Source organism: Protopterus annectens, chromosome 7.part0 (assembly GCF_019279795.1).
Source record: "Protopterus annectens isolate FY-2018-M chromosome 7.part0, PAN1.0, whole genome shotgun sequence".
Lineage (NCBI taxonomy): Eukaryota > Metazoa > Chordata > Ceratodontiformes > Protopteridae > Protopterus > Protopterus annectens.
In genome coordinates, this window is record NC_056739.1 from 203,865,802 (window position 1) to 203,881,440 (window position 15,639).

At 40.1% G+C, this 15,639-nt stretch overlaps 1 protein-coding gene across 1 annotated transcript in view; it reads left to right on the plus strand.

Moving 5' to 3' along the window:
* Positions 1 to 15,639, plus strand: part of ACADVL (acyl-CoA dehydrogenase very long chain) — an 808,259-nt gene that overhangs the window by 11,315 nt on the left and 781,305 nt on the right. Inside the window, exon 2 of the mRNA XM_044076702.1 lies at positions 12,351 to 12,414. Within this exon, the coding sequence (XP_043932637.1) occupies positions 12,351 to 12,414 (64 nt within the window). The remainder of the gene's footprint in view (positions 1 to 12,350; positions 12,415 to 15,639) is intronic.

Consider the following 15,639-nt stretch of genomic DNA (forward strand, 5'->3'; position numbering starts at 1 on the left):
GACAAGTAGCCTAAAGTGCAAAGGCTAATGCAGGTGTCAGTACCTGTTGGTAATGGCTATGATTTGGTCTGATTGCAGTAAGGAGCTGTTAATATCAGATCAGCTGACCTACAGGAATAAAAAATTATGAACAGCCAGGAGCAGCACTCTAGGCAGTACAGCTGATCTGGGAACAACAGGGTGTTCTTTCAACACAAAACAGAGGTAAGCAGTGCAGAACAGCTTGAAGCAAAGTTTTGCTTACCAATAACAACTTTACCAACTGTACAGACTAGGTGAGGCACCAAGATGAATGTAACGAATATATATAACAATTATAAACACTTTAAAACAAATCGACTGAATGTGTACAGTGCAGTTTTCCCTAACATTTACCTATGGAAAAAGGTCAAATCCGGTTAGAACTAGTAGGTTGTGTCGTAGAGAAATGCAGCAGTGTAGCCCAGCTAACTAGAGTAGCAGGTCTTGCTGTGCAGCACTGTTTAAAAACTACAATTGCAAGCCACACCCAGCCAATCAGAAAACCAGTGGTGAATTAAACCTGGAACAAGTAGAGCATACTGAAAACCAGCATGTTTCCTACTCTGACTATAAAAGGAATGAACAAAACTCTAGCACAATAAACAGTACTTGCAGTTGAGCTGTAAGTGGACTTTTAAAAGCACACAAGAGGAATTGGACTAAGTAAACACTCCTCTCCTATCTTTGTGACTGGTAGCAAGGTTGAATCAGGTGAGAAGTGCTCAGTCCACTCTGGTAGCAGTGTGTAACAAGGAAATTCAACATATAGCAGCAGCCCAGCTAAGTGGAACGGGAAGCTCTGTTGTGCTGTATAATTTAAAAGCTGCACTTAAAAAAAAATTACAAGTGTAAATTTAATCATAAGCTACCAGAATGTTCAGAACACCAGCAAATTACCTCTTTTCGTTAAGGAAAGAAGACAAAAGTGTCTCAATAAACAGAGGCATATAACAGATTAGTAGCGCATGTGCTTTAAAACCACGCAGCTGTAACTAGATCAAATAAAGTCTGATATGTTTTGGGACTCGTAGCATCTGGTCAGTCTTGTAGCAGCATATACCAAAAAAAAAAATAATGCCAAGTCTAAGTCTCACCATTTGGTCCACTGAAGCACTGTCAGTTTGTTCAGAGAGCAGCACCACTGTATGTCGTCTTATAGTATACTACTAAACACTCTCACGTAGATCTTTAAGTGACTCTTACCTCCTACTTCTTATCTACTAAGGATCTGGTGTAATAGATAGGTGCATCCTTGTCATGTCTTTTTCTGGCCTGGTGGATATGGGAATCCTGAGGGAGTGTAATAACTGCCTCATGTTCACTGACAACTATGTCATTTTAGAACAGACAAACGGTGTGCAAGAGATGTAGATTCACAATGCCATTGGAGGTAAAGTGCTTACATAAACGCATTAAAAATGCAAACCAGGTTGTCAACATTACACCCAAAACACTCACTACCAACATTAAGGAACAAATGCACAGACCCACATATGCGGAGGTACTCAGATGTAATCTACCAAACCTCCAAGACCTCCTAAAAGCATCTCTCAATGGCCCTGCACACACTCAAAAAGGATAGTACCTTCCGCAGCACATAACTCTGAAAATCATAGTAGCCCACCTTCCAAGCCCAACACACCACCCAGCCAAATGTTCTAGTTATTGGGGATTCCATTGTAAAACATACTGATGTCTCCCTTACCAGGCTAAATAAGAAGATCACAGTGAGCTGTCTGGAGCTTGGATCCGCCAGCTCACACATGCACTTACGTCTTTAAACCACAAGTACTAGCATGATATGTTCATAGTCCATGTGGGAGTAAACGACCTAAGATGTACCTCACTGGACAAAATGAAGAGATATGATGGAGTTCTCTGAATGTGTGTCCCAGGCAAGTTTGAATCTAGTCTTGAATAGAGTCCTGTCTTCACCAATGATGATGCCACAATACCAACAAAAAATGATTGACTTCAACAATTGGCTTAGTTTCTGGTGTCTCAACAAGGGGATCCAGTATCTGTCAGCCTGGGGAGATGTGATTGGCAGACCATGATGATTTTCCAGAGATGGTTTTCAGTTGTTACCGCTTGGCTTCCGGATACTGGCAAATACTGTATCTATATCCATAATGCCTTTTTTAGGCCGTGCCAAGTTGTTAAACTCTCCAACATAAGAAGTATCACTCACGACTACCTAAAATTATTGCTGCTCAGTGCTAGGAGTTTAAACAAAAAAAAAACTGCATTCCCTGGAAGCACTCCTCACCCTGAAGAATGTAGATGTATGTGCAGTCACGGAAACATAGTTCTGAACCATGGAAAGCACCCTGGTTGTCAAAGGGTACAATGTCTTTCATACACTTCAATCCCCCGCAGCTCAGGATAAAACAAAGGGAGGAAGGTGTCTCAGTGTAAGGGCAAGTACACTACTAGACTGGTCCAAAAACATGACTCTCTTGAGATGCTCCATGCCCATCTAACTGTAAGTGCAACCCCCTATCATATACTTGCTAGCTACAGATCCCCTAACAGGAGCCTGGAAAACCACACCTCTACGTAAACCTTCTGGAATCTCTTAACATTCAGTCTAACACCATACTTACGGGTAACTTCAACTACTTCTCCATAAACTGGAAGACTTGTACAACTCATAATTCTGTTTCTCAGAGGTTTTTGGACTTGCTCCAGGGTGTTTGCGTTGATGAGCTAGTTAGCCCCCCCAACTAGAGGTACAAATATCCTAGACCTATTAGTCACTAACATAGGGGAATGCTGCTCCATCCTGTGCATAAACTCCTCCCTAGTAAGATCTGACCACAAAATTATCTCCTCTAATATTAAAACCAACCTAGAACCCCCATCAAACCTCAAACCTGTTAAGAACTTTGCTAAGGCCAATTACCTCAAACTAAGTGACATTTTCTTAAACTTCCAAGCTCTTCCAAACTTGGATGACACTGATGCCTACTCTGAGCTGTACATAAAAGCACTGTACAGCCACGTACGTGCTTGGAGGAAGCAGTATCTGTCCAACTCAAACCTATGATTACTGGCAAGAATTAATCACTCTTAGCATAAATAAGCTATTCAACAAAAGGAAAAAAATCCCCTCTAAAGCCAAGAAGAAATGGACAAAACAGTACAAAAAAATTCACTAGCCTAAACAAACAAATTTGAAAGCTGGTTACATCTGACAGAGCAGACTACAAAGCAAAGATCACCTCCTAGGTGAGAGATAATCATAAGACTTTTTTTAATTATGTTCGTAACCTCGGGGGGGGGGGGGGCTCAGGACTCAGCAGTGTGCCAAGTAATCATGAATGGCAACAGTTACACCCAGCCTGAAACTACAACAAACCTGTTGGTTGACAAGTTCAATTCAAACTTCACCCCCCCCCCCCCATCACCTCCTACCACACCCAAATACCTGAAACCATCTCCCAACCATTCATTATGAAGGAACAGGTCCTTACTGTGCTTGCTAAAGCCAAAAGCATAGCCTGTATGGGTCCTGACAACATTCCAGGATGCTTCTTAAATGTCTTAAAACAGAATCTATCAGAGCCATTAAAATTCCTCTTTAACCACAGCCACCAGATGGGCTCTGTCCCAGAGAAATGGCGTACTGCAACAGTCATTCCTGTGTACAAGAGGGCCCATCAGCTGACCCAGTGAACTACAGACCCATAAGCTTGATCAGTCTTATCTGCAATGTCATGGAAAGTATTATCATGGACCTGATCAATAACAACTTAAAAAAAAATCTCCAAACACTGGACCAGACCCAATTTGACTTTTTGTCAAAAGGAGGTCTTGCCTGCTCAGTCTGGTGGACTTTTTCGAGAATGTCATCAGGGCCATGGATGAGGGTAAAATGGTACACACCTGTTTTCTAGACCTGGCCAAAGCTTTCGACACAGTCACCCACTTGGCGATCATAGGTGAACTTACAAGATAGGCATAAACCCCTACATCGTCAGATGGATAGCAAACTGGCTCACTGACAGGACATGTGCCCTGACAGGTGAATACACTTCTGATATCAGGGCCATGGATGAGGGTAAAATGGTACACACCTGTTTTCTAAACCTGGCCAAAGCTTTTGACACAGTCCCCCACTTGGAGATCATAATTAAACTTACAGGATAGGCATAAACCCGTACATCGTCAGATGGATAGCATACTGGCTCACTGACAGGGCACGTGTCCTGATAGGTGAATACACTTCTGATAAAAAAAAAAAAACTTTTACTAGCAGTGTCCCACAGGGCTCAGTGTTAGGATCTCTCTTGTTTGGTGCATGCTTCTATGAAGTGAAGGCTAGTGTTGGAGGCCTCTGGCTCACCAAGTTCGATGATTGTAAGCTGGGAGCTGTCATTGAAATCCCAAATGATGCTGACATCCTACAAACAGGCATAAAAGTGACAGACAACTGGTGCCAAAACCATGGCCCGAGACTAAATGCTAAAAAATGCATAGTCATCCCTTTTTGTAACTCTGATATCTCTGCAAATTATAATATTGATAGCACAACCCTAAAAGTAGACCCAGTGGTTGAGAGACCTTGAAACGCAGATACAATAGAGAGTCAATTATCCAAACGTCGATTATCCAAAATGTCAATTATTAGAACCAGCCTTCCAAAGTTTTTGTGTAGGAAAAATCATAGTCTGAATATGTAAACATTATATGTATTCACTTGAGCATGTAGCCAGCTTGTGTGTGAAAAGTTTTCTGTCCACTGGAATCACTGCATGGTTAAATGTATTCTTGCACGCAGAAAAAAAAACAAGATTTTAGAGTTTTTTTTATCTGGTTCAATTATATGTTTGATTATCTGAACAATTTGATTATCCGAACTACCGTAGGTCCCAGTTAGGAAATTCAACTCTCTACCGTAAATAGTAACCTAAACTTTGATCAACAGGTAGCTGTGGTAGTGAGGAAATCCTTCAGTTCAACTTACAGAAGGATGAGCAGTTTGGATTCGGATCAGGATGCAGTACAAATGCCTTGATGATTGGACTGAGTCAGATAGTTGAGAAGAAGCTAGAGATGAGGAAAGAGTCCAATTGAGCATTACTAAACTTGGAGAAAGAATATGACAAGGTCCCAAGAAAGCTAATTTGGGCAATTACTGCAGTGGTTTGAAGTCCCAGAAACATTGGTAGAATTAGTGCAGGCTATGTGCAAGGACCCAGTGACTCGAGTATGGGCAATGTTCGGTCTCTGAAGGGGACAGATAACAAACTTGCTGTATGCATTCAATGTGGCATTACAGGCAGACTCTGAGCAAGAACTTCAGCAAAGGTTAGGGAAATGGAATGCAAAACTTAAGACACGTGGAATGAAACTAAGTACATCTAGGACAGTGGTAATGGCAGCAAATTGGACAAATCCAGTGAAGCTGAGACTTGAGATGGAAGGAAAGTTAGTAGCTTTGTGTATCTTGGAGGGGTGGTTGATGAGAAGGGCAGTCTGAGGTCAGTTATAATCGGAGGGGCTGCAGCCAGCTGGCATTGTGTCAGGTGTAGTGTATGACAGAAGAATGCCAAAGAAGCTGAAAAGTAAGGTGTACAAAAAGGCAGAGCAGATGAGAAAGCTAGAGGTGATGGAAATAAAGTGCCTGAGAAGGTTGGTAAGATGCACACTGTGGGACAGACGAAATGAGGACATAAGAGCAGAAGCCAAACTAGCTCCAAGAGCAAAAAAGATCAAAGAGAACAGATTACGGTGGTTCGGACACATGTAGAAAAGCAGAGGACAATCTGTTGAAGATTATTTGGGACAGACGAGAAGAAGGTAGGAGGAAACGAGGGCGTCCAGCAAAGAGATGGATGGCTTGTGTGAGAGAAGGTCCGAGACAGTCGGGCATGAGTGTCGAAGAATGCTGGAGTGTGGCAGTGAATCGAGAGAGATGACGACAGTTAACGTGACACTCTGACCCCATGTAGAAAAAACAAGGGGGTTAATGATGATGATGGTATAGAGTTCAACGGAAGTCATTTTGCCATTATACTCTCCACTCATCAGTTCCATAATGAAGTACAGTGCTTCTTTCTGCATGTAACTAACCAGGCGCTTTTACGCCAGCTGGAGTAGCCCCAGAGGTATCTTACTAAAAAAAAAAAATACAACGCATAAGACATGTCTTACACAGACCGACTAAAGGCCATATCCCTGTACTTTGTTTCCTATTGTTTATTGAGACGTGACTTATGCCAGACCTACAGGGCATTCTCTGACCTAGCCATGATGAAAATGTCACATTTGTAAGAAAGATTATACGAGGGTTACCTGTTCTATTCACTTGAACCTTATTTGTTACTCTAACAGAATTTGCTGGAGAGTCAGAGTTTTATCTCAAAGGCTACCTCACCTGTGGAGTAAACTTCCCATCTTCGTAAAATAAAGCCTGTAAATCACTCTCTTCAAAAAGAATTTGGATGAATGGATTGGATGGGGACCTGTACTACCTGTGATGATAGGAAGTTCTGCCAGCCATGCCAAGGGAAGTAGGGTAATGGATGTATAACTTGTGCCAGCACAGCTAGCTGGAATTTTGTAAATAATTATAAGTCATTTGTATAGCAAACTGATTTGTACAGATGCTCGTGATGAAAATGTATCTGTGAGGTTTGCTTGTGATAAAATGTATCAACGATGTGCCCTTATGGAAGGAAAAGAAATGTATGTGCATTATTGTAACTGTTTAAATGTATGCACTGTAACAGCATATACTGGAAGCAAAGAGGTTAATCTTAATCCACCTGACTTTGCAAAATATTCTTGAAATTAAATTACTTTATGAGTTAAGCCCTAAAGATATTTTCCCACAGTTTTGAATGGAGCCAGAGATACAATGTCTGTGTTAGAGAATAGTTGGTAGCTCCTGTTGGAAGAAGGGAAGTGTTTTATGGTTTTATGACTTTCAGGAGATCTGAGCAAAGCTCTGACTGTGTGCATGGTAACACATGGGTGCTAAAATCCTGTCCGCTTCTAGTGTTGGTGAGTGTGGGAAACAGTCAGATGACCAGATGTGATGTCATTGTGTAATCAACTCAGAAATAATAATTGGATATTAGGTCGTTGCTCTCAGCATTCTGTCTTGGATCTGACAACAAGGACCACTTGCCCACAACATCTTGCTTTGCAGTAGTAAGTAACTTAACCAGGGAACAGTAATTCTTTTGGTCAGTGAGGAAAATATAGTGATATTAGAAGTACTGTTTTTCTATACCTGTGTGAAACTTTCTATCGGTGTTAATATATCCTGTAGCTGAAACTCTGGAATTTACTGTAAATAGATATTTAATATTTTCTTGTTCTCTTGTAATTTATTATTAAATGTATTGAAACTTTTCATTGTGGCTTGGCCTTTTTCAAAAATATTCAAGCTTTTGAGAGTATTTGCATATATTTATTTGTTAATAACTCTGACCACTCCTGAAAGCCTGTCTGTTTGGTCAACATTACCATTTGTATTAATATTAACTTCACTCAGTATAATTGGGCACCTTTTTAAGAGCCTTATAGTAACTGACTGGTGGTAGTGAAACCATCTTATAGGCTGGGCAAAGTTGGTAGAGTGGGTAATCTGTGCCAGCCTTTCTCAGGCATGTGTGTGGAAAATTAAATCTGAATGTGTGTGTCAGCTACTTGGAGCAGGGACACAAAGCACTGGTTTCACAGAGAGGATGCTGAACACAGCAGTGCCAGTGGAGACCCTTATTGGGGACCTGGAGGGAGAGACACCCAGACCGTGGGATGAGTGTGTGTGCCCTGTGTGCTCTTAAGGGAAATTGTACTTGTTGCAGAGAGGTCTCCATCTGGAAATACAGAGTGCATCCATTTGTATTCCAAGTGCATGTCCCTCTCCAGTGTCAGTGGTGAGGATTCAAGCTTCTTGATTACTGGACCACAGTGGGGACATCACACTACCCATGTCCCTTGTGGACAGAGGCGGTCTGTAAAATGACTCGGGGCTCCAACACCCAAAGACCCACTACCCAGATACTACCCCATTGTATGGGGAATTAAAATATAATATTGTCATATCCTGGGTATTATTGGCTAGGCTTATAAAGGCTATTGTGCCATTAGCTTAGTAATCATCTGTGAACCTATGAACACCCAAAGACCCACTACCCTGATACTACCCCATTGTATGGGGAATTAAAATATAATATTGTCATATCCTGGGTATTATTGGCTAGGCTTATAAAGGCTATTGTGCCATTAGCTTAGTAATTATCTGTGAACCTATGAACCTGTGAGATCAGTCTTCTACCATGGTCAAAAATTTCAACAAATAAGTAAGCTTGGGAAGCTAAGAAATGCTTTAAAAGTAAAAAAATAAGAGGAAATGCACACACACAACACACTGCCTGCTGAGTTTTAGAGCACAAAAATACAGTGTGCATTTCAGAAACTATTTTTGTTAAAATCATTAAGACAAAAAGAATAATATCTCCGTTTGTTATATTATATTAAATGAATTTTTTTGCGCAAAAAGAAAAATGAACAATGTTTAGATATTTTAAGGGAAGAATGCACAGTATAAAGGATTATGAGTGGATTGCTGATCATAACCCATTTATTATGTGTTTGAGACACAGAAGCCAAGAAATTTACCACCGAGCAAAGCTTGAGAGGTGAATCTTGGCATCCAGGTTGAGAATAAATAATTTAGGGTTATGATCTGAGACTAGAACATAATTCTTTGTAGTACATGGAGTTTTTATCTGCTCCAGGTACTACTACTTACAGTAATAAAAGAAAAAAAAAAAGTGCTTTGCTGGCTTTCAAAGCCATAAAGTGCTTAGCCACTTAGCGAGTGCTGTAAGAAAGGCATTGCAACACATAGTTCCTCATGTTTACACTCACCTTGCCATGCCTCTAGACTGTCCAGATTTTTTTCACATATGTCCGGTTTTTTGCCTCATTTGGTCTGTTCTTCAGAAAGTCTGTGGTTTTTAGACATATCACGGAGGATTGTAGTCACTGAATAGTGGCATACATTCGTGTTTCAGAGTTTGTATTTTTAAGGCGAAATGCAGGCGAACACATGTCCTATTTTTTTTCTAGCTACTTTCTAAGTTTGTAAAAACCTTATCAGTACAGACAGCAAGTAGAACCATATCTTTTATTCTGCCGCTGTCATATGCTGGTCATAGTGACAGATTTTACTGCCTAGCACAGACCCAGCCCTAGCAGCTTAAGCAGAGGGTGCTTAACATTTGTTAAGGTCAGATTCTCGCAACATTGTAAAGCTTTACTGACTTGTCTTTCTCAATATCCGAGCATAGTCATAGCACTCCATGTACTATGTGTGTACATACATACATACATATACACATACACAGTATGTTGGCTACTGTTTTGCTACCTTGGCAGTCAGACCTAGAAGGACAGACACGCAGCCAGCCAGCATTGTTTTGTTGGAGGCAAAACCACCCCTACACTGAAGTGTAAATGTAAGTTTGTTAAATCTTTGGGCTAATGCTGCTGTTGTAGTATTGCTTATTCAGTCTGTAGGGCTCAACCGAATGGGTGACAATGGATTGTAGACCTTTCTGACCTCATCAAAGATAACAAGATGCAACACTTACATGTATGATGGTTGTTTGTGTGTGTGAGTACATGTACATCTTTGTGTAGTAATTGGAGGGTTTTGTGCATGCTGTTCATCAGATACCCAGCAAAAGTTGAATGCTATATCATCAGTGGCTTCTTTTCAGAGAAACAGCAAGATACACCCTACACTGACTACATTACAGTAACCATGAAACAGCGGCAGACCACTTTGCAATTAAGCCATGAAAAAGGACAGATTATTATCCCAGGGATAAAAATTCAAAGGGGGAAATTCCAGGGTGACTATTTGTCACCGTCGCTATTCTGCCTTGCTATTAATCCATTAAGCCGTTTACTTAGCAGCTTAGACCATGGCTACAATTTGGCTCCTAGAAAACAACAAAGTCTAATGACATCTTCTCTTTGTCGATGATTTAAAACTGTATAGCTCATCAGATGAGGAACTGAATGCAAGCTGCAGGTTGTCAAAACTTTTTCAGATGATATTGGAATGTCATTTGGTCTTGATAAATGTGCAAAAGCAACCTTTAAAAAAGGAAAACTGCAGCACAATGAATTGGTTTGGAACAAGAATGTGATGTAAAAGAAAGTGAGCAAGAGGGAGTGTATAAATACTTGAGAACTGATGAAGGATCAGCAATAAAACATGTACAAATGCGAATAAAACTCAGTAAGGAGTACTTTAGAAGACTTAAATTAATCCTGAAAACAGCATTGACATCTAGGAATAAGATCCAAGCTATACATCAATTTGCTCTTCATGTCCTAACTTAGTTTTGGAGTGATTGACTGGCCCCAAAAAGTGTTGGATAGACTGGATATTAAAATAAGAATGATGCTTCATGCTTACCAAATGATTTATGTTCCCTGTTCTGAAGGAGGGATGGGCCTCCCTGAAATTGATTGCATGTATAGATCTGCAATCATGAGACTCCACACACATTTACAGACCTCACAAGCTCCAAATGTAGTGAATGTTTTGAAACATGAGGAGAAATAATCTAAGATGACGTCTCTGCTTAATTTAGCAGAAGCATATCGATGTCGAGCAGGAATGGAAATCAAACCAGCAGTGGATAAAAGCCAGGCAGCAACTGAATGTGCCAAAAAACAAGAGAAAGAATATAAGGTGAAGGACCAGATGAGAAGGCAACAAAATGTGGAAAAAAAACATAGATGGAGTTGCAAGTAAAGAAACTTCTTGAAGAGCCTGATGTTGATCAAGAACGAATGCAGGAATGGTTAAGGAGAGGCAAATTCAAACCAAGAAATAAAAGTTAATATTAACAGCCCAAAGATAGTGGACTGCATACACACTGGTTTACAAAGTCCTTTGAACGTGTGGGAGAAACAGACATATGAAGGTTTTGTAAAACCAAATTGGAAACGGTCACACACCTTGTTGCTGGTTGCTACGCACTAATGGCAGAGTGACTGTATACTGAAAGGTATAATAATGTGGCGAGACTGTTACACTGGAGCTTGTGCAAACATTACGGTATCGAAGTGGCGGAAAAACACTGGAAACAAGAGCCACAAAGAATCATAGAAAATGATGAAGTTTATATCACATGGGATCACCCAAGACCAACACTTCAAAAGATAGATGCTAGAAAACCAGATATAGTGGTCCAAGAAAAGAAGACAAAAGTAGCATTAATCATTGAAATCGCCACACCCAGTGACTACAGTGTCCTGCGTACAGAGAGACACAAAGTCATAAAATACCTGGATCTGCAGACAGAAACGAGAGTCATGTGGAAAAAAGATACCCAAACAGTTCCAATAGTAGTAGGAGCAACAGGTCTTATAAAAAAGAATTTACAATCATATTTAGATATGTTACCAGTTCATATAACACCATATGAATTGCAGCAGTCATTACTGAGCACATTGCGGGTGCTGTGAAGAACACTTTTAGCTGACATCAAAGAGTGAAACAATACTAATTTCATGAACTTTAATCGTGCTTTGACTTGGGAATGGGGTCCATTCCCATCATGGTATTAGAAACCCAAAAGACTTGGAGAAATTAAAACTGAGAGAAACAGTAAATTTGCTTGTTTCTTCTTGCATAAATGGGGAAACCAGACTGAAATAATAGAAAAGAAGAGCTAAGAAGAGTACTCGGCAGCAAAACAGTAGGCTGTGGCTTTGGGTGCATTAGTTATATTTTATTGTTCAGTGAGAGTACATGTTACTGCTTTACTTTGTAAACAAAACGTATAGCCAGTGACTTTGTGTACTCTCTTACAGGTACATCCGGGGCGCCACATTACCACATTTGATATTAATAATTTAATGGGTTTAAACTTTTTTTTACATCCCCAAAAATGCATTATTATAACCTTCCATATAAAACAAAATTAATCCCTGTCCATATTCAAGTGCAACTTGGGTCTATTTGCAGGAAGCAAAAAATTATTCCAGGGCTGCCTCCTGTACTACTAATGGACAGAGGCATCTCCTAAATCCCATGCATGAGTCCTCTCAAATTAGCTGTGGTGTAATCCCAGTTTTTCTCATTCTCATTGGAGTAAGATATAATTATTGACCATGTGATAGGCAAGGCCAACCTCTACATGAATGGGAGAGGTTAATTTGAGCACAACTAGGGAAATTGTCTAAGCTTAAAATGGCCTGCAAAAGCAGCTATCCTAGTAACTGCCTATAAAACTATAGTGGTACCTTTGAGACTAATATTGTTATTTTCTTTTATTGTCTTTCAGCTTTCGCAGTCCTGCCTGCTTTGTTATTTCAAATGGTCGCCTGTACGCCAGCCATAGTGCTCAGGTAGAGTATAGAAGAGCATGACAGTGTGCAGCTCTTTTTTTATATTTCACCACCTAAATTTCATTTTGCTTGTGTTAACTCCTTGTTTGGAAATATTTTGAGGAGGAAATGAAAGTTGAGGGGCCTTTGGGAAAGGAAACTCTGGAGTTATCATTTGCAGATGCTAAATTACTGTAGACAGGCAATTTGCATGTGAATTAATGTGTGTAAATGTTTGTTTTTATTTGCCTCAGGGATTAACGTTGAAGAAAAGTTTAGTCCCAACAATATTTATAGCAGAACATTTTTATTTAAACGGGGGGGGTGCATTATATGGCAAAAACATGGGTCCTGTATGAAAAGAAACTGAATAAAGCTATTGAATGGCACATCAGGGTAAATTTTTAAGCCGTTTAGTTTTGGGGCACTTGGAGCACTATAAAAAGGCAGTTTGTATAAGCAACAAGCATCTTGGCTTAGTTTTATCTTTAGCTATTTATTTCTTTGTTTAGTTACAAGTCTGAATGGGTTGTAAACCCCATTTCAGTGGAGGCTCCGAGATAATCTGCATACAGTTGAACAAATATACGTATAAAATAAAAACAGTATACAGATGAACAGATAAAAGATCTATGGATATGAGTGAGCATTGTATAATACTTGGTCAGAAAGTAATAGTTGATTTCCTAAAGTATAGAACTTTGTGAGATATTGCATAATAGTATGTAATAATATAGTAGCAATTACAGGTGACTTAACATTAGCATGTTCATAGGTTTGTACCAGGCTATCGGCCCTAGGGCCTATGCAAGCCTAGCCATAACAATTCCCAGGCAATTACTTCCCTGGTCCCCTGTCTGACAGGGTGATTGATGTGATCCCTGGGGTGAATTTCCTATCTCCCATCCAATCGTCAAGGTTCTTTTTGAAGAGGGCCAAAGAGGCGCTCAGCTTGACATGTATGGGCAGTCTATTCCAGAGTATGGGGAGACTCTATTTACCTAATTTAAATGCCAGTAGAGCATTTCACATTCTGGAAGCATGCAGTAGAGCGTATTACACTGTAGTAAAACATAATTACATTTTGGAAACCATAATTTTGTGAGTGGATGAGGTTTTTAAAAGAGAACATATTGAATGGAGGCTAAGAGAGAGAGATTAATTAAAGGGGCAGAATATAGTGAGAGGGAAATAAGAGATGGTTAAGTAAGGGTATGATAGCTATTGATACAGAACAAGGTCTTATGGAAGTATGTAGGGAAAAGGTAGTTTAGATAGAGTGGAGGCTATCTAAGGTAGACATGGTTTATCCAGGAGAGTGGTACAGTGATGGATCCATATATTCTTGACGTATGATTTTAGTGAGGACTTTAAGAAGTTGGGTTTGCCTCTCTGCTCTCTGGAGATGTGTGAGGAGTTCAGGATTTTAGCAACATAACAGTCACTCTGGGAGTTATGAGACAGACAGAGCAGCCTTAGGTCAACTGGTGCCCTAGGCAAAAGGACTCCATGCCCCCACCACCACCACCACACCACCTGGTGTCCCCAGCCTGGTCTACATACATTAAATAAATACTGGAAAAGCGCCCCTGATAGAGCAGCACCCTAGGCGGCTGCCTAGTTGGCCTATGCATAAGGCCGGCTATTGGACAGCATAATATAGCTCAGGAATTTATCAGAAGAGTGAATTTTTCCTGTGGGAGCAAACCACTGAAGAAAATTCATAAGGGTTGGGCAACTGTCTGGGATGTCTACGATTTTATGTGCTATTTTTAGTTGACACTAGCTGATAATTTGAGTATTCAAGACAGTTAAGTTCTCTTACAGCAGTAGTGAAGGGTTCTGTTTACAGTGGTCACAAGCTTATTGGTTTTATTGTAGAAATGCTCAAGTTCTGCAAGCAGGGTTAAATGTGGATTTGTGAAGATGGGGGCAGCATATGTAAATGTGAGAAGTAAGTAGGTAGTTGTAGCACATTTGGAAGTACAGTCTGTGAAATAGGATTTTGTCCTGTAGATCAAGTTTTTAGTGTTTTACCTTTTGGTCTTGGAGGTAGTTTTATATTTTAATAGTGATGATGTCTAGGAGTTTTGTGTGCCTGAGAGATTAAGTGATGATACCAGTGAAGTTAGTTTTCCTGTCAAAGTTTATTTTGAGGGTGAACACATTTTTTGGACTGTTTGAGCCAGACCTTAATGGAAGTGCATGAGAGTTGGTTGATCTGAAGCCCAGGAGTTGTTTTGGCTGTGCAGATAACAGTTAAGTTGATGGAGGCAAGAGGAAGATCTTTAATGAGTATATTGAAAAGTAGGGAGACCAGTTTGAGCCTTCGGGAATTCCGACTGGTATGGGAAATAAGGCAAATCCGGATTGTTAGCATTTTACACTGTGGGTCCTGTTAGTGCATTGGGTGTTAAACCATTCTAGAGCAGAGGAGGAAGATGAAAATTGCCAGAGTAGTTTGGAGTGAGAGACTTTTGAAAGCTTTTGATAAATCAAGCAAGAACTGACAATATAAGGTAATTGTAGTTTTTGTGCTTGTAAGTGGTGGTAATAGAAGAACAGTGACAGTGCTGTGTGGTTTGAAGTCCATGGTGGGATGGGGAGAGGAGGTGTGTGGATTAATTTCTCAAAAATGTTGGACAAATGAGAGCCTATGGCAGTGAGTCTGAATTTAGGTGTAGAGGGGCCACCTTTTTGTAAGATATAGGATTCTTTTCATGACTGAGAGAACTGTATGCATCTGTTTTATAAGGCTAGAGACAGGTTAGCCAGAGGCATCAGTAGCTAGTTTATGGTGTTCTACAGGGAGGTTGTCTGGTTTTAAGGCGCTTAGTTTTAGTTTAGTGAGATACTGCTTTATCATGGAGATGGGTACAGGTTGTACAGTAACAAGATTAAACTTGCTGATAGGTGGAAGTTCGGTTAGTGGGATTGAGTTGAAGTTGCATTTAGTAAGTGTTCTAGCTGCATTGAGGAAATGGCTATTAAACATCTAGTTTGTATTGAAGTCTGTTTCAGTGGGTAGGGGATTGGGCTTGAAGGGTTTCCTAGATTTTAGGAGCTGAATGAAGGTTGGCCAGAACTTTGGGCGGTGGGGGGGGTGGTTAGAGTAGATCCTGAATATTCATTAATTAATTTATTTTATTTTTTTTGTTAAAGCTGACTTTGGCATTTATTGTATTTTGTAGGTGTTAAGATTTTTAGTCTGCAGGAGTTTCATTGGTTTGACAGGGACTCCATACT